Here is a 23,577-nt window from a genome sequence, read left to right as displayed (position 1 = left end):
GCATAACTGGCCCGATGATGATCTCGGACATATAAAGCATAACTGGCACGACGACATATAGCGCAAGAATTTTTAACTGCAAGAGGCGATACACTTTCTTTGTAAGTTGAACTTTAACATCTTAATGTGATGCTCCCACAATTGTGATTTTCTCATAATAGCCACTTTGTTTCTTGTAATTTCAACTTTCAATTTCTCAGTTGTTTTTGTGTAATTGGGACTCTTATATCTTATTGCAGTGCTCTCACAATTACAACTTGTTTTCTCAGAACTGCACATTTATATTTCACCATTATACATTTTTCTTGTGATTGCCGCTATATCTCACAATGTGATTATTTCTGACAATTGCGACTATTTTAATTACAGCTTATTTTTTATAATTGAGCTTTTAATATCTTACAGTGTGACTTTTCTCATCATGCGACGGGACTACGTATCTTAAAATCTCCCATATTGCTCCCAAGTTCTCCCCAAATCTTTATTTTTATTTTTTTACTTTGAAGCGAAAACTGACTTCCATCGATCGACACCAATCAAAAGACTACACCCTTTTTCCACGAGGGCTTTTTCCACATGCTTGTCATTAATGGGTGCCCCATATTTTGTCTGTAACTTAACCTGAGGTATATGGAGCCTATATAGACCTGTATTTTCAAAGAACCCAGTTTGACTCAAGCCACTCCAAACTTAACCTTAGGCTCATTATCCTGCAACAGCTGCTGGTGTCAAATGGTTGTCACTGTGTTCTCAAATTTATACTGTTCGACTGAATGTAGTGATAAATGTATGGGGTCATGTTCTAGTATGCATTGTAAATCCTCTGTCAAAAGCATAATTTCAGCTTATATATTCAGCTATATCACATGCCTAATAATTCATTTCTGTATGATATTGTGATGGTATTTAAGTTTATGTATATATATATATATATATATATATATATATATATATATATATATATATATATATATATATAAACTTAAATACACCATCACAATATCATACAGAAATGAATTATTAGCCATGTGATGTAGCTGATAAAAAGTAAATAAATTCCAGGCACGTTTGACCAATTCCAAATTCCATGTTAATCCTAATAACTACTATTAATTTAGTATTTAATCAAAAACACCATATATTCAGGTGTGTAGAATTATTATGCATGTTTTCTTTTATAGATAAAATGGGCCAGAAAAGAGATTTAACTCAAAAGTCAAAAATTATGAAATGCTCATGAGAAGGATTCAATACTAATGCAATTTAGACATTGCAGTTAAAGGGTTAATTCACCCCAAAATTCTGTCATTAATTCCTCACCCTCATGCCGTTCCAGACCCGAAAGACCTCCGTTCATCTTCAGAACACAAATGAAGATATTTTTGTTGAAATCTGATGGCTCAGAAAGGCCTTCATTGACACCAATGTCATTTCCTCTCTCAAGACCCATAAAAGGCACTAAAGACGTCGTTACAAAGCCCATCTCACTACAGTGGCTATACAATCATTTTATGAAGCAACAAGAATTTTTGAGCACAAAAATAAATAAATAAAGACTTATATAGCGATGGTCGATTTCAAAACACTGAAAATAGCTGAAAATTCAGCTTTGCATCACAGAAATAAATGACATTTTATAAAATATTCAAATAGAGTTTTTACTAAAACATTATTTCACAATTTTGTATTTTTAATAATTAATACAGCCTTGGTGAGCATAAGAGACTTCTAAAAACATTTTTTAAAAATCTTACAGATCAAAAACTTTTGAATGGCAGTGTATGCACTCTGTAAGAAGAGCATAAAAACAAGTCAAGAAGTTACAACCGCTCTTTTTAATTCACTCAAGTGTGCCAAGAGAGTGAGCTTTTGATTTGATCAATGTGTATTTTACAGGCTTCATCTTTGCCATTCAGTCATTGAGTTTCTCCTCAAGGCAGTTGAACTCCACTAGTGTCAGGCAGAGATTAGAGCAGCCACTGATTTTGAGACACTTTAAAAGCAGTTTATTCTTTGACATGCATTTTAAAAGCGAAACTTTTAACCCCTTTACTGTCACCCCCCTTTTTGAGCAAAGATGTGAAAATGCACTATTCAAACTTAAATGGTTCTAATTCACGAATGCTTTGGAATACAGACTACGGCTGGTCTCTTTTTAAAGAAACTCAGCAGAAGTGAAAGGACTTAAAATTAAAGTGCAAAACATTTATGTTTACTGTAAAACAAATGTACTGTATTAAAAATATATATTAAATATGTATATTTAACAAAATCATTTTCATTATAAAATCAAAGCCATTTGTCTAACCAAGTCGTGTTTCAAATTTGAAGTTCCTGAGATGTTGTTTAGGTGCTGTACCACAAATAGCCACTGGGTGACACCTATATTCCATTTAATTTTTTCGATGTGCTCTCATGTGACAAATTAATACATTTGTCACATCACTTGTTACAAAACAGTTGCCAAATATGGATCCTTTCTGATGATATGCGCTTTGTCAAGATAAAAAATAATAATAATAATTAGCTGGAGGAGCCTGCAAAAAGATTTTAATATACTGTTTCCATAGTAATACAATGTCAGATTTTAAAGGGGGGGTGAAATGCTGTTTGGACGTTTGATGGAGTATTTCTGTGTTAAAAATACTCCTTCCGGTGTTTCACAAGTTTCGGAGAGTTTTTTTCGAGTATGGCTCGGCTTGACGTTAATAGAGCGGAAGGTCCTTGTATGGGCCGTACGGGCTCTTCTCCCGGTAGGGTGCGCGCGCGTGTGACTAGAGCGAGAGAGAGGAAATGCACGCCCATAAACACTCTCTCAGCTGCAGATCCAGTCGATCCAGGCGGCTCTGAATGATTCTGGATCATATCTATTAGCTGAGCTTGATAGCCATGAGTTTCTCCACGCTTGAGGACGTCACTGCTTTGTTCGCGATCGTCATTCTTTAGCTCCGCCCACTCGATACGCCTCCAGGCGCTTGTTTTTTCCGGAAAGACTCGGTACAGCCTATATTTCTTTTATAAATATAATAAAACTAAAGACTTTTCGGAGATATGAAGGATGCAATACTACTCTATAGGTACTCAAGATTGACATGAGATTGACTGAAACTGAGTGTTTCACCCCCCCTTTAAAACGTTTTTCTCAGGATGAATTTTGAGTTATTAAGCTTTTAAAGTAATATCTAATTTAGGATTACTAAACTATGTGATGGGGTAATAAAGACAAAAAGAGCGCCAAGCAATCCCGCCAGTGGGACAGTTAAACTGCAAATTTATAGATTCCGTTTTATTTTCACTGCCAGCTTATGGATTTCCAGCCTTTTATGGTTTCCATCTCCCATACATGCTCTGTTCTAAAGATGCTCCTAGTGGTCCACTCTGTCCTAGTGGTCTGCCTACAGAGGCAGTATTTTAAGGGATCAAAGGCATACTCTCGACCTGACGGCAACTTAATTATGCTGCTTCTTAAGATACCTCGTTTTAAATTCATGCTAATGCATTGCGCTCAAGCTCAGTAAAAATAAGTTAGATAGTGGATGAGGAAATGTTGATTTATAAGTTGTATTTCATTCTTTGTAGACTTTGCTTATTAGAGGAGCATGCTGTTAGCTTAGTGACATGCTAACTAATGAGTCACGTTCTTCTGTGAGAAATGCTAGTTTGTGAGTTTCTGAAACTGAATCACTCACATGAAGTTCCATAATGGCTAGGATGCTGCTTACGTAGACATCGAGGCTGCTTTCTTGTTTTTGAAACGGAGCCATTATGTCAGAATTGAATTTGTGGGTTTTTGCCGAAGGCTTCTGATAATTGTGAGGAACGGGGTAAATTACTGAGGTAAAGACTGAGCATCAGCTTTCACGCAGCAGGAGAATAAGAAATGGTTCTCATTGGTGCTTGATAACTCCAGCTAATAGTGTCTAATTGCTCTTGCTGATTTGTAAGCAGAGAGAACATTGATTAAAGGCGAATTAAAAGTCATACACAGGGGTTGCCAACAGCCGGAGGGTCTGATTGTCATTGCAGCTGCTGGAACTCGCAGTAAAGGATTGCAAATCTCAACCAAAAGTCATGCTTTGACTGAATGAACATCTAGCTTATCTATTAGCCCATTAGCTCAGTGCTGCACTAAGATCATGTGCAATTAAAGTGTTAGTTCACCCCAAAATTAAAATTATTTCATTAATTCATCACCCTCATTAGAGCCCTGCACGGGCCTCAAATCTAGGCCCTAGCCCGGCCCGGGCCCGAGACGCTGAGGCCCTAGCCCGGCCCGTGTCCGACAGCTTATCAAAATTCTCGGCCCGAGTCCGACTAGAGCCCGTTTTTTTTTTTTTTTTTTTTTTTTTTTTACATTGTTGCAGCCATTAAAATAGTTCTGTTTTGTTTTTAATGTCAAAGTAGTTATTTTTCGTTTCGTTTCTTTAGTACGTTAATTTAGAAAAATGTTTAGAGCATTTTTTTGTTTGTTAAATTAAAGTTTTAATTTTTTTAAGTGACGACCAAAAGCGGCCAGCGGCCGACAGTGAGTTAACCGCATATTTAATTAATTTAGTCTCTCAAATCAACTCTTGACTTGTCTTGCCTATAATAAAATCCATAAAACACTTCAAGCATCACAATGTTAGTTAATTTCGCCAACTATTACCACCAGTAGCCTAAAAGGCATTTTTGACGAGCTGAGGCAGGCTGATTCTGCTCGCGGCTCTTGCAAACGGAGCTAAACAAATAAAATAAAAAAGCACATGCAGGTTGTCTTATAGCCTACCTTACACCTACGCAAATGAATATAAATCCCATCTTCAATTCACGGGGTATATGCTCATTTAACGGAGTTTACAGCAACGGAAGCAAAAGATTAAGATGCATTTTATTCAGCAGCTTATTTCAGATTCAAATACCACATAAGAGAGCGCGACGCACTGGTAAGATAATGATCTCATTCATCTCATTCATTTTTATTGAAGATGGTGTTTTTGACTATCTTAGACTTATTTTAAGTTTCATTTACAGCCATTTGCGTTGGCTTGCATTAGTCATTTGCGGCGATGCGTGTTGCAGCACCATCATATCTATCTGACTACAACATATAGCCCATAAAACATTGTGACACATAATGACATAATGTTTGAAAGTCTGTAGGTTAACATAAATGCAGATAGGCCTAATTGTAATAATAAAAGACAACATAGCCTAATTATCGATTTTGAAATATTAAACCAGTCAATACAGAACGAATTATTCTGTAGCCTTTTGCCGTCAATACCATGGATATGGCATGGGCCGGCTACTGCCGAAGTTGTCTTTGCTGTATCAATAGGCAATATATTTATATTTAACATGAAGTATAGGGCTTCCCTGTACATTAATAGCACCAGACGCCCCGCGGATGACACGCAACAGAAACGCCATGCTCACACCACGCTTGCAGTGTGTCTCCGTGCTGAAGAAACGCGCGCTGCTGCTGGCGCGGACTCTGAACCTATGCTCTGAACACTGTGCGAGCCATCTCGACAGTCGCGTTAGCTATTATGGTCTCGTGTTGTTTCCACCAGCGCAGAACTCATTGTTCCTTTTAATTGATCAAATAAATATAAAACGAAGGAGAAGCCTATAAAAAGGCCCGAAGCCCGGCCCGCGTTTTAGGTATGACATGAAAATTGGCCCGAAGCCCGGCCCGAGGGGCGTAAAAAAGTCGGGGCCCGTCGGGCTCGGGCATAAATGCAGGGCTTTAACCCTCATGTCGTTGGACACCCGTAAGACCTTCGTTCATCTTCGGAACACAAATGCAGATATTTTTGTTGAAAGCTGATGGCTGAGAAAGGCTTCAGATAGGCCTCCATTGGCATTCAGTACATTCCCACTCACAAGACCCATAAAGACACTAAAGACATCGATACAAAGTCTATCTCACTGGCTGTACAATAGTTTTACAATGCGACGAAAATAGTTATTGTGCGCACATAAATCAAAATAACGACTTTATCCACCAAGTTACTGACGTGAACTCGACGCATGTGCGAGAATATGACGCAGATCCGCCGTTCAGACACATGACCCAGAAGAGGAGGAGCAGCGCTATCGCGTGAGTTCACGTCCGAGACCTGCACGGAAGACAATTACTTGGCCGATAAAGTCATTATTTAGATTTTTTTTGCGCACAAAAACTATTTTCGTCGCATTGGAACATTACTGGACAGCCACTGTAGTGAGATGGACTTTGTATCGATGTGTTTAGTGTCTTTATGGGTCTTGTGAGTGGGAATGTACTGAATGCCAATGGAGGCCTATCTGAAGCCTTTCTCAGCCATCGGCTTTCAACAAAAATAACTTAATTTGTGTCTAACGACATGAGGGTGAGTAATTAATTAAATTATTTTCATTTTTGGGTGAACTAACCCTTTAAGATGCAGTTCATGTGATCCAACGAGTGTAACCGGGAACCAAAGATAGTCAAGAATGTTATTTGTAGCATAAATGCTAATCAGTCGTGATGTGTCCTGGCCTTCTAAAGAGGTTACAAAACATGGCTAAAGTTATTCTAAAAAACAATTAGGGGAACTAGGGAAAACTTTCTCTTTTCTGATTTTGTACATGGATGTGTTTGTTGTGTGACAGTGTTTCCAAATGCTGTAAATCCAAATCCACTCTCATGGAAGGCTTAGCTAACCTGCTTGGCAGTGGCCAGGCAGTCTGAAGTGATTCATTTTGACAGGGTTAGAATGCCAGCCAGTGAAGGGTGTCTTCTAAACCAGTCAAGCCAAAGAGACGACCGCAGGACGGCGTCCAACCTCCACAATGTGACCTAGCTAGGCCATGGCCTTTTCCGACACTGCCCAAAGACATTTCTCATGCAATACCAGGCTTCACGCTTCTTCAGCTCTCGACTTTCCAATTAAAAGCTTATGCAACTTCAGTGTTATATTCGCCCTAATGGAATGCGTTTTAATTTTATCGCCCTGTGTTTACGTGTAATTGGCCCCAAGAGTCAGTTGCGGCAATGAATTGGCAGTTAGGATAAGTATCTCGAGAGGTTCATGGTGGAAGGCATCATAATTAGATGTGTCTTTTGTTGCATGGGTTTTTACTTTTAGGTTTTCATGGTGTGAAACCCCCCCCCCCCCCCCCCCCCCCCCATAATGCATATACAATAATTAATCTCTGGGTAGTTTGGTAAGGGTATCTCTTTTTTGTAATATAACTGTAATAGTTTAATATAAAACTATATTTCGTATATAAAGTAAACTGATGTCTACAGAGTAAGTCAAAAGTAACTTGACTGTGGCACATTTAACTAGTTAACTAGAATACGTGTCCATATTCCACTTAGTATTACATAATTTTATTACACTCTCGCGAGTTGGTGGCGTTTCATGCTAGTGGTCAAATTCATAACATCGAGCTACGGTAATAAATCCTTGCAGTTTATGACACCACACTTGAATCACAATCTTTATACCACTTCTGTAATCCTCTTAATTCATTTCCTCAGCTCTGAGGATCCCTAACACGTCCAGTGGCTGGCGGTGTTCCTGTCAGTGGCGTGTCTCAATTTGGAGGGGCTTACAGAGAGGATGTTAATTTACGGGTACTGCTGGCCGTGCCCAAATGCCAGGGGTGCCATACATGGCTGACCTACTTTACTATTGCCCTGTCCACATGCATGCTGACTGCAGTGCTGCTAGGACCTGGACTACCCAGTGGAACTCATTAGCCGCTGCGTAACTACAAGGAGAAGTGATCTTCTGAAATACCGAAGCGGAAGGTCATTTGTGTATGGTGGGAAATATTGTGAGGTGTGTTTTGACATTTTGATGGTGATACCATAGGCACACATTTATTTGATGGAGAAAATACATTTGGAGATGCTTCAGGATTTGGGCTCTCTGAGACGTGTTGTGCTAAGTTTCTGATGAGTCATGCCATAATAGAGTATGACATTCACCATCATTGTAATTGGAGCTACTTCACTGAACGCACTCCAGTTACTTGTGATTGTTGAAAAACAAAAAACAAGATGTTATTCTATCAAAAGTTGTCCAAGGAAGGAACAGTGGTGACATGCCGACAGGATCATGGGTGGCAAAGGCTCTTTAATGCACGTGGGGAGCGAAGGGTGGCCCGTGTGGTCTGATCATACAGACCAGCCGCTGTTGCTCAAATTGCTCAAGAAGTTAATACTGGTTCTGATAGAAAGGTGTCAGAATACAGAATACATTCTGAGCTACTTCACTGAACACTCCAGTCACTTGTGAACATTCAGTGTGTTTACATGCACCCTCATAATGCAAATAAAATTGGATTTTGGCGATATTTCGATTAATCTTTACTTAGTGTAAACACAATAATTCGATTAAAATAATGTGATTAAGCTCATTATCGCAGTAAGCATAATCACATTAACATATGGGGCGTACTGCAAATTGAATTGCATTAAAAAAAGCATGTAAATACTTTCGTCGCGATATTGCCGCTTTGACCAAAAAGCTCATGTGCAGACGTATACGGATGCCTTGCGTTCACACAACTTCATGAATGAACTCTGAAATTATTCTGAAGTTTTCTTTTCAAATCACTAAACTCAACACAACTCGCTGCGCAGTCTCTGCTCCTTATCTTCATCCAGATGGCGAGAAGAGCGAGACGGCAGCGTAGGCAAACCCGGCATCCCGATGTTTATCGCGGGGCTGATTAATATCCAGTACGTCCATAAAAATGTATTTTGAATTTGATGTGAGAAGATTAAAATAGCCGACAACATGCATAAGTATTGTTGCACATGTTAACATAGTCATTGAAAAACAAAAAACAAGATATTATTGAGCAACTTAAATTTTTGTCCAAATATTTACGGAGTATTTTAACTCCGCGAATGAAAATAACTCCTGAAACAAACCACAAAATAATCAATCATTGCATGTCTCCAAGCTCACAGTAGTGATGCTTCATTCCTGAATTAAAGGCACAGTATGTAATATTGACAGCTAGTGGTTGAAAATGCTACTGCAGTAAAAATTCTAAATATTGAAGTACACGCTCACATGGGTTGTCAGATTGAGGACATGCAACAGGAATGAGCGCAATTGACAATAAAAGGCGAGAAGACTTGCGAGTTGATGTATCTACATTTTAATATGCTCCCATTCAATTCATAAAAATGTTTAGATGGATGCTGAGGCTTTTTAAGTCGGGTAGATTAAATTTGGGCTCGCTGACCCAGTTTGTTGGCCGGCTTCCATGCCTTCAAAATGCCGTTTTCAATATCAGCACACATATTAAGGTAATTTAATGCTTTAATTCAGTCAAAAAATGACATACAGCACCTTTTAAATTAATTCTAATGTGTGTTTGAATGAATCCACTGAGTGATTAAATTACTCTATTAAAGAAAGCCACTGGTTTATTTCCCTAAATGAATGTAAAAAAAAAAAAATTTGGTTACCTAGGAAAGTTTTCTATATGGAAGTAGAATGTTCTTTTTTAGGTTTGCAACAATAGAGGCTAAAAATAACCATTAGTGAATATTCTGTATAGGCAGGGCTCTAGCTCTTTGGTTGCCCTAGGCGAGATGGAGTTTTGCGCCCCCCAACCCACTCACTTTTATCGTCTCTAATTCAGCACATGTCTGTTTACCAGGCCTACCCCTAACCAAGAAGCACTTATTATTAAACACGTTAGACGCTTTATTTTCACTTTTCTAATATTTTCTCAATTTTTATTTAAAAGAAATGCCTTTGCGACCTGATATGTGATGGGAAAAGGGAGTAGAGCGAGTGTGGCAAAAGGCGGATTCAAACCTGTGATCGATTTTCGTCAAAACTTGATTCCATGCGTCTTATCCCTACTCTATAGCCAAGGTAAAAGATTTGGTGATTTCCGTAATTTTGTCTGGCCCAATCAATCGTTTAGTAAACAACAGTATATTTGTGTTTAATGTAAAAAATATGGCATTTATCGTTACTCCAGTAAAAAACAAAAACAACAGAGGTCGACCCACTTTTTATTTGCTTCCGACGCCAGAGAGCATTTGTACTTTTCATAACTAGCATGCATACGTTATCCACATTTATAATGTACTGGAATTTTGATATTTACATTACATCCATGTAGGTTATTGTAGATTATTGTCAGTGAAGTTATGTTTGTTATACGTAGTAACATGTAGAAAATTAGCAAGCTTAGTGACAGTATTAATAAAATTAATATTTGATAATATTAATATTACTAAGTAAATTTATTGTGTTTGACAACTTATTGACTGAGATAAGAAGACTAACCTCTATACTGGGTTTTCTTTTGATCTTCTTCTTTCCTCTTGTTCCATCCCTGTGCATCCGCAGGTTTAGACACCTCATTTTTAAAAAACGTGCAAGATGAGCACTTGCCTGACCTAATGCCTGAACCAATAATCAATAATCACCATCAGTTCAATCTAATAATCAGGTTGATAAGTAATTAAAACGTGTGGCTGAGGGGGCGCCCTATGATGAACATTGTTTTATTTCGCTTTTTCCGATTCTATGCTTAATGGGAGGTAATGGGCGACACTAGAGCACGCTCGCGCCCCCAACACAATTGTCGCCCTAGGCAACCGCCTAGCTCGCCTATAGCAAATGCCGGCCCTGTGTATAGGTTCAACTTCCTTGAAATGTTTTGGAAAGGATATTTTATGGTTAAAATTATGGTTAGTTATCATTTGGTTCCCAAACCATATGGTAATGTTCTGTGTTTGCTGGGCAGTTGTTGTGATCTTGAATAATCCAATTTAACAAATGGGATTCAGTGAATGATTCAGTGACTAATTAATAATTAACAATCTTGTTTCACTCTTGAATTAATTCGTTTTTGAACGAATCAGTTGTAAATAAGCAATTGACTCACTCAATTACATTGACTCATGAAGACAAATCACATCTATATTAGTGATATAATTTGCAGAAAGAATAGATAAATTATCACCTGCTAATCCCAGACCCTAAATTTGGTTTTAAAAAAATCAAACATGATAATGCAAAGTGTGAATGGCCTAACATTTTAATATGATCGCCAAAATAAATATGCTTTTGGTTTGTGATAAAAGCTCATTTGTTCAATATTTAGTCAAGTCAAATAACCCTTTAAAGACAAAATCATATAGATAGCATCTCAAAGTTGCATTTTAATACCGGTGTTTATCGAAGACTTTCAGTTATAATGGTGTAGATGAGTCAGATGTGGCCTGGGGGCTGTGACTCAGATCAAACGATGAGGTTGGCAAGACTTACGTCATTGGTTTCTCTCCATTTTTCACATTCATGTGACTTTTTGGCCAACATCCATTGTTTTCAATGTCATTATCAACATCCTGTGGAGAAACTGTGCTCTCCATATGTCAATGGATATTGGCTGTAAATAGCGTTTGTTCATCTGGTAATGAAACCAAATGGCTCTTCTCTTAATCGAGAACTGAATATTCTCTCAAGGTCAAGACCTTTTGGCCTTTGTCACATATTTACGCAAAATCCATGCTTAGCCTGGCACATGCGCTAAACGTCAGTTCAAAGTCGCTTAGATTAGTGAAAACAACACAATGAAGATGAGTCCAAGAATGGTTGTCCGTTTACGCTCTGCTGTTTTGATTGCCACGTTTAGTCAGCACCAACCCTAATTCTTGACTTAATTATCTAGCTCCTACATCAAAGCTGGAGCCAAGAATCAGGTCTTCTAACCCGACTTCAATGAGCCAAGATAAAACCAGCATTAAGCGTCTTGCCAAGCAGCTGTCAAGTAGAGCATCAGTCAATTTATTCACAGGATTGTAAGCCAAATAAAAGAGCGAATGTTCAAGTCGGTACATCACATTTTTTTGTTGGAGGAGGTCCACGGGGAGCCGTGGTCAGTGTCTTTGTTCTGGTAGGTCATGTTCATGGACCATGATAGTATGAATAATTCATCCCATCAGAAAACTGAGCAATCGCAATCGATGGTAGCACAGAGGGCCTTTCTGTTCTCACCTGTATTAAATATGCATGTTAAACAAGTCATGTTCCCAGTCTGCGGTAAACCATTGTCTTGCTTCCCTGAAACACAATTGTAACTCTATCCCCTCAAGAGTTGTGTGTGATTGTTCTGGTCTGCTACTACAATATCATGCTATCTCTCATTAGCTTTTAGTTGATTAACATGCCTGTTCATGAACCAGATCAGGTGAAGTTTCATGAATGCTTTTAACCTTCTTTTATTAAAGGTGAAATGATTTTATTCATGTTCATATTCTTAAGTTAAAACTGAAACATACAGTGCATATATTTATTTATTTAAATCACAGCCATTGCGTTTTGATAATCGCACTCAAGTCATATGAAGATTTCGGTTTTATTTAAATCTAACATATTTGTAGGTTTAGAGCATAAATTTGGTTTAAACATGCTTTCCAAACATCAGCCTCAAAAAATGGGGTGCGACTGACCCACCCAAAGTAATCGAAAACTTAAAGGGTTAGTTCACCCAAAAATGAAATTGATGTCATTAATGACTCACCCTAATGTCGTTCCACACCCGTAAGACCTCCGTTCATCTTCAGAACACAGTTTAAGATATTGTATATTTAGTGTGAGAGTGTATCCAAGTGTATGCACACTAGACTGTCCATGTCCAGAAAGGGAATAAAAACATCATCAGAGTAGTCCATATGTGACATCAGTTAGTTCATTAGAATCTCTTGAAGCATCGAAAATACATTTTGGTCCAAAAATATCAAAAACTACGACTTTATTCAGCATTGTCTTCTCTTCCGCGTTTGTGTTCAGACCGGAGGTGTACGGGTGAGGAACGACATTAGGGTGAGTCAATAATGACATCAATTTCATTTTTGGGTGAACTAACCTTTAAAGACTCCAACCCTGTATGGCTATGTCGTCTGTGGAACTTAAATATTTCAAATAATGTTTTTGTTGATACAATGCAAATCAAGGGGGTCCAAAAAACAACAACATTTGGACTTTAATTGAATGAGTTTCTGTGTTCAACAGAAGAATGAAATTCATTTTATGGTCAAGTCCCCTTGAAGGTTTTTTTTTTTTTGCTTTTAGTATGATATACAAATGTACTAGATCATGGACCTCTCAAACTTTACGCTAAAGAGAAAATCCACGTTAAAAAAAAGAATGCATTTCTGCTCAGCTATAGCAAAATTGGTCATCAGCCACATGGCAAATACTTTTTCATAATGTCTTCATTATTTGTATAACAGTTCTATCAAATAACCTATTAAACAGGACTGTTCAACAGACTGTAAACTAATGAAGACAGAAAATAGGAGTGCTGTGTGCTCAGGCTCTGGCTTTCTCAGCGGTGTCAAAATAAAGGTTCGCCGTGCCGACAAAATAAGTGTCACAACAACAAGCGTGGTTTACGTCACTTCAGAGTTCCCTCTGGTGGTGTGAATACAACCAGTAAAATGGCCCTAGGGGGAAATTTAGTATTCTGGCAACCACCCTGGTGGCTAGTTGCAATAACTAAGTTCCTGGAACTACCTGATGCCAAAGCCTTTTATGTTAGCCTTACTGTTATCTATAAGCTAGTGTGCTCCAAAACAATGACAAAATTCACATTTAGAAGATATAAACAAGCATTCAAAACTTAGTCTCATTTCCCTTACAATATAGATCAATGATTTTGATGACATCACACTGCACTTCAGCTTCTCATCAGATTTTCTGACCAATCAAATGTTCTATTAAATCTTACATATCCTGCCCCCTACACATTTACTATTTTCTACATGGTGAATGGCATATAGTGCACTATATGAGGATAGGGAATGATTCAAACAATGTAAATATGCTTTCCATTGGGGCGAAGTGTGGTTTCACATTAGTGTCACACAAACTGCCCCAACACACACACCACAAAAAATGGTGTTTTTGTGAATTGTGGGGACTTTCCATTGGCGTAATGGATTTTATACTGTACCAACTGTACATTCTGTCCCCCTGCACTGCCCCTGCCCCTAAACCTACCCATCACAGGAAACATTCTAAATTTTTACTTTTTCTGGTCCCCACAATGTTGGTGATCTCAGGTTTATATAACATTGTGGGGACATTTGGTCCCCACAATGTAATATAAACAGGTACACACACACACACACACACACACACACACACACATACACAAACACAGAGTCTTGCTGAGCTGTGATATAAACTAAATGCTATTGTTAAAAAGGGGGAGGAGCTGTTCGAAATGTCCCGCCCTGTCTTCCCTTTTCAGTGATAATTACGTCAACACATTGAATAATGCAAAGCACTTCAGTGGACCTTTAACGGCGTAATTGTTTGCTCTTCACACTGTCAGCATTTTGCAGTCGCTGCTCCTTGCTTGTCATCTCCTTGAACTCCCTAACGCCTGCTGAATCCTAGTACATCCCTGGTCTCAGTTGGCTTCTGTTCTCCAGAAACACGCTGATGCCCTTGTCAGCTTTTGTTTGGCCAAGGGTACCGTTGCCTCTCTGAAGTACGACTTCCCCTTGAGACGGCCCCTCCAGGGAGTCCACATTCACCCTGAGCATCCGTCATTTGCCCCTTCCTCATCCTCGCTGTGCTTCATCTCGTCTGACTGTCTCCTCATGGGCCACTGCAAGGTTTCCCTCGAGCTGCAGTTGATAGATGGACTCGCGGAGCAGCGAGAGACAGAATGAGGAGGATATGTACGGTTATGTAAAGAGATGTGTGGGCAGCATTTGAAATCGATGCGAGTTGAAGAGTGCCATCAGCAGCACTAAACTAGTGCAGATCCAGCGGTGATATATGGGAAAGTTGACGCCTCCACACACTTCCCTTCAGCGGCCCCTCCATGAGTTCTCGCACCTGCCCTAGAGTTTTTTTCTTTTCCTTCCAGTGTGTGTTCATTATTCTTTTTATGTGCTTTCTCTCTAATTAAGGTACTAGGTTGCCTTAATTGCTCCCGGTCCGTATCATCTGTTTAATTGTTTTGTTTTTTTTCCTTTCCATCCAAGATAGACTTTTATCCCAGATTTTTCAGTCTGCGCTTATGCTGCTATTTTTTCTTTCTCATCATTAAACTTGGTCTTGTTTATATTCTGAACATCAAGCACCACCTAGTTACATGTTTTTCCCACTCTAAACAAGTACTCCTTCAGAAATGTAGAATGTTTTTCATTTCCTTTTCTCGTTATCTTGCTCTAAATAGTATGGTTCCACCGGATGGTTGCATAAAGAGACAAAAGACAAAAAAGTACCCCAAAAGTTCTCTCACTTTATCATAAGTAGACTTAAAATGGTAAGTGACACTTAAGTCATACTTAATCATTGTATTAGATAAAATATCAAACTAGTGGTAAGTATTATTTATATCCTATTATAGGGTTTTTAATATTTTGAATTGGCTTTTATTTTATCAGTTTTAATGTTAATTACATTATGTCAGATTTTAATTTGATTAATATTTGTTACTGTTATTAATTTATTATTATTTTTTGTAATATTTGAAATTAAACTCTAGTTAGTTGCTAAGCCAACATTTTAAATGTTTATTTAAATGTTTGTTGATTTTATATTTATACTGAAACATATTTTTAATAGTTTTATTTTTACTTTTAGTTAACAATAACACTGTTAAGTGGCATTTATTTTAAATAAATATTTTAAAAAATAACTAAAAATTGATTTTTTTTTAGGTTTTAAATGATAAAATGTTTTTTTTTGTGGTTGTCAAATGTGAACAGAACAAGTTATTTTGCTTTTGATGCAATTTAGACATCTGTAGGTGTGTACTTTCATATGGTGTCTATTTTAGATTTCACAGCAGTGTTTTTCCTTCTCTTGATATATTTTTAGAACCTTGATGTTCTATTCTGTATTAATATTTTATGTATAACCAGCCTCTCAACAGCTGTTATGAAGAAAAAAAACACTAATTGCTTTATTTGCCCTTCACGTATCGACTAACAGCTGTTATGTAATTCTCAGGTGACATGCTACCTTGCTGAGGTGAACAACAGAGCAAAGAGGTAGCAGTGTCTCTCATTTACTCCTGACAATTTCAGGTCGAGGCCAGATCCATTTAAATTCCATTGCAGATGAAGCTAAAATTGAACTAAAATGTATTCTCTCATGTCGTTCCAAACCTGTATATGATTTCTGTGGAACACGAGATAGATCAAAATCAAAAGATATTTTGAAAAGTGTCCATACAATGAAAGTCAATGTTGGTTTTGGACTATTAACGTTGATTGTATAGACAAGAAACTTTCTTCAAAATATCATCATTTGTGTTCCTCGGAAAAAATAAATAAAGTCATACTGGTTTGAAATGACACGTGGCGAATACATTTTAGTGTAAAATATCACTTTTAGGTGGCAATATCTTTTTTAATGTATCTCTAACTATGAAATGATATAGTTAGGGTACCTCTATTCCAGCAATCTGGAGTTATTGCCCGTCAGCGTGACATATAAATTCATATGGGAGCACTTTCCTGAAGACAATTAAATTTAATAAGCTGTTGAAATATGCTTTGTTGACATCTCATGAGGAGCAGAGACGTTGGGGGTGGAAAGAAAAGTGGCAGGGTATTAATCGTTGCCTATAACATTAGTATTCATGATTTTCTGACATAATGACCCATGACACCTGAGTCATAGTTGGGTGTAGTTATCCATTCACCTCACTCAGGTCACTGCTGATTGTTAGATTCTGATTGGACAGCTTCTTAGTGTTAGCCGATATGGGTTTGAACAAGGGCTGCTCGTGTGTTTGGGTTACCAGAGATGATGGGGGAGGGAGAAGAAGAGTCGTGCTGGGGTGCATATTGAAATATCACTGTTAAATGTTCAATAACAACCTGGTACTCAGAGATTGAACTTCTGAACCCAAGGTGAGTCTCATTATGTTAAGCTTTGGCACCAGTGTGGGCCTAAATTTTCAAGATTTAAATGAAAATGCACTGACTGGGATGTCTTCAATAGCACATTTGTGAAGGTCAAGTTGATATTAAAATATTTATCTTTTTAATGAAATGCTAACTAACAGAAATCTACATAATCAGAGTGACTTTGTAGCCATGCCTAACTCAAAGCTTGATACTGTACATTTATTTCTTGGCTTATAAAGATACAAAAGAAGACAATAAGCCATTTGAGATGTCTCTGTTCATGTGTAAAGTGCTCATGACATTCTAAAGCTTTTTCTCCTTTTATTTTTACCATAATGATTTTCACTGAAAATGCATAGCAAGTTTCTGTTTCATATTGCATTTAAACTTAACCACTTGACGTTTCAGTGGCTTTATCTTAACAGTTTAAAGAAACAGTTCACCCAAACATGAAAATTCTGTCATCATTTACTCACACTCAGATTGTTCCAAACCTGTACAATACTTTGTTCTGTTGAGAACAAATATATTTTGAAGAATGTCGGAATCTGAACAGTTCTGGGACACATTGACTTCTTTTTTTCCTACTATGGAAGTCAGTGGTGCCCCAAAGCGGCCTGGTTACAAAATTTCTTCAAAATATCTTCCTTTGAAATGTTTACAGGTTTGGAACAATAGAATTTTGATTTTTGGGTGAACTATCCCTAAGTAGCCTGACAATCCAGACCCACATCAAGATGTTTGGTCTGGGAACTCACCATTGACAATCTGAGGGGCGGGATAAACGGCTGTCTTTCAAACTCCCTCTGCACGCAACTGGATATCGCTACAACCAACCAGAGCAACGTGAAGCGGAGCTAGTTGATAGATTAAACTGTCGCCGTGTCCGGTCGGAAAAATTCCCTTCCCTTTATAAGAATGATTTCAGTGCCGTTCTTTTCTCAAAGAAAAGTTTTAACTCCAAGTCTTCCAGAGTCCCGGCCAAAGCCGATTCGAAAGACAGCTGTTCGCCAGCTTCTTTGTTTACAAGTAGCACGCAACTCTACAATATTATTAAGCCCGCCCACCAACTCTTTAAACGACGTGATTGGCCTGACCAGAGTTTGGTTTTTCCAGCTCAGAAGTCTATTGAGAGTTGCTGGACTACACTCAAAAAAATTGAAAAATAGCCTAAATAGATTTGCTGCCGCTAGGGTGCGTCTAGATTTCTAGATTACCTTTAAAGGCCTGTTCTCATCCAAGTTGGCCATAAAAATCTGGTGCAATATCATCATCCAAATTGTCTGTTCAGATATATGTAAACACAATGTTAGATGGGGTAAATAAAAATGCAAATTCACTCCCTGACAGTAGGGGCTGCTTATAGAAAAGAGGAAATACCCCAGTTATGTACACAAAGTTGTGCTTTAAAGGGGGGGTGAAATGCTGTTTCATGCATACTGATCTTTTTACACTGTTAAAGACTTGGAATCCCATACTAAACATAGACAAAGTTTCAAAAGTTAAGGTGGACGTTTGATGGGAGTATTTCTTTGTCAAAAATACTACTTCCGGTTAGTCATAAGTTTCGGCAAGTTTTTTGAGATCATGCGTCCCCATTGACGTTAGTGGGGGCGGAATTTCCTTGTATGGGCCTTACGGACAATTCTACCGGAAGCGCGTGAGAGAGAGCGAGGGAGAGAGCGAAAGCAACAGGCTACCCCCATCAAAGCGCTGGCTTGTAGGATGCTAAACAGGTGATATAACCAGTAGCTACTGACTTACCCACTGATAGGCCGGCGGTCGATCTGTATTAGCACTTTCCTCACGCGACGGGCGAATCACTTTCCTCACAGAGCGACTCACTTTCCTCACGCGGCAGGCGAATCACTTTCCTCACTGAGCGAATCACTTTCCTCACAGAGCGACTCACTTTCCTCACGCGGCGGGCGAATCACTTTCCTCACTGAGCGAATCACTTTCCTCACAGAGCGACTCACTTTCCTCACGCGACGGGCGAATCACTTTCCTCACAGAGCGACTCACTTTCCTCACGCGGCAGGCGAATCACTTTCCTCACTGAGCGAATCACTTTCCTCACAGAGCGACTCACTTTCCTCACGCGGCGGGCGAATCACTTTCCTCACTGAGCGAATCACTTTCCTCACAGAGCGACTCACTTTCCTCACGCGGCGGGCGAATCACTTTCCTCACTGAGCGAATCACTTTCCTCACAGAGCGAATCACTTTCCTCACGCGGCGGGCGAATCACTTTCCTCACTGAGCGAATCACTTTCCTCACAGAGCGAATCACTTTCCTCGCAGAGCGACTCACTTTCCTCACTGCAGCGCGCTGCTGCACACGTCATTATTTAGCTCCGCTCACATGACACGCCCCCACCCGCTCGGCTTTTTTCGGAAAGACTCCGAACAGCGCATCTTTCTTATATAATTATAAAAAAAATAAAGACTTTTCGGAGATATGCAGGATGCAATGCTACTCTATAGGTACTCAAGATTGACATGACACTGACTGAAACTGAGTGTTTCACCCCCCCTTTAATGAATATAATGAACTGTATTTGTGTTTCATTCAGTGTTTAAATAAAATAAAATTGTCGTGTAAAGATACTAACTTGACAACAAAAATGTTTATCTCTACTGGTCTGAAAACATGTTGCATCCACCAGAACAACTTTAGAAATAGTTATACATGCCCTTACATAAATGTTGGTGAGTAATGGATTGGCTTATGTAGTTAAGTGGTTATAATTAAGAGTTGCAAAAGTCAATACCTTTTTTGTGTTTTCTTGTCTCTAGGTGTGAGGTGCAGTGATTCAGCCCCTGTAGGGAAGGGGCATGGCGGGTTGTCCATGGCTGAGCTTACCGGGGCTGCTTGTGCTCCTAATCGCTGCATCCCTAACACACGGTCAGAGCTGCCCACAGCGCTGTGACTGTATCTCTCATCAGAGAGCTGTGATGTGCCAGAACAAGCGCCTGGGATCTATTCCTGGGGGCATCCCGACTGACACACGGCTTTTGGATCTGAGCTGCAACAGTTTGCGCTGGGTGGAATACAATGAATTGTCGACTCTCTCGAGACTTGAGGAGCTAGACCTGAGTGAGAATCTCATCAGCGTATTGGAGCCTAATGCCTTCTCCAGCTTGCTTAATCTTAGAGTGTTGCGTCTGCGAGCCAACCAGCTTAAACTCGTGCCCATGGGTGCCTTTTCACGTCTCGCCAACCTCACCACTCTGGACCTAAGTGGGAATAAACTGGTCATCCTGTTAGACTTCACCTTCCAAGACTTGAGGAATCTCCGCAATTTGGAAGTTGGTGATAATGACCTGGTGTACATTTCAAACAAGGCTTTCCTGGGATTGGTGGGTCTCCGGGAGCTAACCATCGAGAGGTGCAATCTGACTTCTATAACTGGACAGTCTCTTTCCTACCTTCGAGGCTTGGTGACTCTTCGATTACGCTACCTCAGTATCTCTTCGTTGGAAGAGCAGAACTTTCGCAAGCTGGGTGGACTGCGGGCTCTTGAGATTGACCATTGGCCCTTCCTCGAGTACATCTCTCCACACAGCTTCCAGGGTCTCAACCTTTCTTGGCTCTCGATTACCAATACCAACATTTCCACCGTGCCTACGGGTGCTCTTCGCAACCTAATTCACTTGGCTAGCCTCAATCTTTCATACAACCCCATCTCGGTTCTTGAGTCCTGGGCCTTGCGGGACCTTGTCCGCTTGAAAGAACTGCACCTAGTTGGTACCAACTTGATACTAGTGCAGCCCTATGGTCTTGGAGGACTACAACAGATACGATTACTCAACTTGTCAAACAATGGGTTGGTGACCTTGGAGGAAGGATCATTCCACTCTGTCAATACGCTGGAGACGCTACGTGTAGATGGCAACCCTTTGTCCTGTGACTGCCGCCTACTGTGGATCCTGCAGCGCCGTAAGACCCTCAACTTCAATGGAAAGTCGCCCATTTGCGCCACACCCTTGGAAGTGCGAGGAAAAGCACTTAATACCTTTTCGGACTCTGCACTCTTTGACCATTTTACCTGTCAGCGGCCCAAAATTCGTAACCGCAAGCTGCAACAGTTGACGGCGCGTGAAGGCCAGGTTGTGTCGTTTATATGTAGAGCGGAAGGAGACCCAGCTCCGGTCATCTTTTGGATTTCACCTCAGCGCCGCCGTATCACCACCAAGAGTACTGGGAGAATCATTGTCCTGCCTGAAGGTACGTTGGAGATCCGCTACGCCCAGGTAACAGACAGTGGCACTTACATCTGTATAGCAAGCAATGCTGGAGGCAACGATACCTACTTTGCCACCCTGACAGTCAGTGGATTGCCACTGGATGGGGCATTGGCAGCAAATCGCACCTACTACGTGGGTGATCTTAATGACACTAACTTAAATGACACGCGTGTCTTCCTCAAGTTCACATTGGACCTCAAGACCATCCTGGTCTCCACAGCAATGGGTTGTATTATGTTTTTGGGTGTGGTGCTTTTCTGTTTCATTCTCTTGTTTGTGTGGAGCCGAGGACGAGGTCAGCACAAGAACAATTTCTCAGTAGAGTATTCATTCAGAAAGGTAGATGGTCCTGCTGCCAGCGGGGGTCAAGGAGGAGCACGAAAGTTTAACATGAAGATGATATAAAATTAACTCACAGTTTGAAGGGCTAAAGCGCACAATATTGTTATTTCGAACTGAAATATATGTCCAATACCAGTCCTGCGTATAGCTATAGATCCAGATTTTGAGAGACAAAGGGTTTAATGGGAGTAATGTATACTGAGAGGTACTTTCCATCATCCTAATCTTACTTTTGGTGTCTTGGGACATATAATAATTATTATTAGGGCATTTGTGATTAATTACATCTGTGAGGGACTGGTTGGCATTAGCTATCCATTTTGAATTTTCTCATGTGAAAAGGCCAAGCTTGCAGTGATGTATAATGAATATTAAATAAATATTACCATGTAATTTCCCATATAAAGAAAAGAGGGATTTAGTAATATTTTTTTTAATTTAGTAACAGTTCTGATTATTAAATGGGTGCTTTCAGCTTGCCAAGTAATTGCCAATTCCCTCAAAAGTAATAAAAAAAAGGTACATTATTTCATTTTGCCTAAGCAATTCAATTTAAGTGCCCAAATGGTTTATAGGCATGGGCATACATTTCACACTGCCAATTAAATAAGGGTTTGTTGTTGGATTCGCTTCAAATCTCAACCAGTTAACCACTAGGTTGCTAGAAGACTGTTTAAAGAATTAAAACTGTTTAATTATATCTTACTTAAAGAGATGATTTGCTCTGGATAATGAGGCCTGATAACTGCTTCTATATTACACTGCCACCTACTTCTGAGTCATGCCCGCATAAAGTTAAACGCGCACACACGTGCAAAGGTACTGTAGTACCAACATAAAAAGCACATTATCTATATATCAGCTAAACACCAATAGCCTCAGTATCTGCACTGGGTTGAAGACATTTTGTATCTTATTGTATATATGGCTGTTTTGTGTGTACATTTTGGTGTCCTGTTTTCATTAATGTGAAATACTTTTATTCAATATAACATTCTTAAATTAATCAAAGATAATGTGTGAAAACTCTTAAAGGGTTACTGCTTTAAAAAAAAATCGGAGCATTTTATTACTGGTGAACTTATGTCTTTATGCCTCTTCTGTGTAACGTGTGTAAAAGGGAATGTCAATCTCATGAATTGTTTCATGTTAATTTGCATGAGTACAAAGCTGGAAACAAAATAGCTTTTTTGTGTCACTGGTCCTTTGATCCGTCATATATTTCTTATGCTTATATTGTCTGTTTATAAATGGCATTTATGAGGCGTTGGACACTAAATTTTCCCTGCTCAAGTACTGCCGCTTAAAATGAAACAGGAAGGCACTTTACAAAGCTGTTCTGCTGCCCCCTAATGCTAAATTGTCAGTTTAAAGAACACAGGGTATCAGGCTCAACCTTATTGCCTTCTATCGGTCAATTTAAGCTTAAATTAATGAATTTTCCGCTCTGTTTGAGCAGATCGAATCTGCCTCTGTCTTATTTTAAGCAGCATTTTATGTACATTGCAAACTGCCATAATGTGTTGTCAATTACTGTAAAACTAAAGCTTTTTGATATTTTTGTAAAAAAAAAAAAAATCATTTTACAGTTTTATTTAATGTAAAATAAATGGGGATCCAAACATTTTTGTTCTAGATGGTTTTATTCTTAAACATGTTAAGAATATTGTTCTTATATTGTACGAATGACAAATATGCTGTTTATAAAAGCATGTATCTAAGTCCCTGTGTTGGAATTTCTTCTTTTTCTGTCTTTATCATAAGCGATGCTATTAATTCATCTGTTTTTGACTAATTTATGTAATCTAACGAATATATCTTAAAGGACAGAGCTGCTTTCAAGCTTCTAGTTTTTTTCCAAAGTGAATAGGAGTTCAAAATAAGCATCTCATAGCATTTTTGATACATAGGCTAAACTAAAGTTTGATGCTTAAAGCAGATTTTTAAACCAGGACAATAAAATCTAGTCAGAGGGGAATAGCCATGCAATCGGGCTGAATAATGTCAGTTTAACATTGTCTTCAAAAACCAACTTACAAACCAACAAAAGTGGCTATTTTTGCCTGAAAAGTTTGTCAGCATACTTCGATGCGAGCCCACAAACTTTG

General features: G+C 39.0%; 1 protein-coding gene across 1 annotated transcript in view; it reads left to right on the top strand.

Annotated features, from left to right (window-relative positions):
- The window catches only part of lingo3a (leucine rich repeat and Ig domain containing 3a), a 49,039-nt gene extending 25,950 nt beyond the window's left edge, over positions 1 to 23,089 (top strand). Inside the window, exon 4 of the mRNA XM_067415961.1 lies at positions 19,676 to 23,089. Coding sequence (XP_067272062.1) covers positions 19,715 to 21,532 — 1,818 coding nt within the window. The 5' untranslated portion in view covers positions 19,676 to 19,714 and the 3' untranslated portion in view covers positions 21,533 to 23,089. The remainder of the gene's footprint in view (positions 1 to 19,675) is intronic.
- Positions 23,090 to 23,577: the final 488 nt, after the last annotated feature.

The sequence above is a fragment of the Pseudorasbora parva genome, chromosome 14 (genome assembly GCF_024679245.1).
Source record: "Pseudorasbora parva isolate DD20220531a chromosome 14, ASM2467924v1, whole genome shotgun sequence".
Classification (NCBI taxonomy): domain Eukaryota; kingdom Metazoa; phylum Chordata; class Actinopteri; order Cypriniformes; family Gobionidae; genus Pseudorasbora; species Pseudorasbora parva.
Note: the sequence above shows the minus strand (reverse complement) of the source record. Positions and strands in the feature narration are given on the sequence as shown.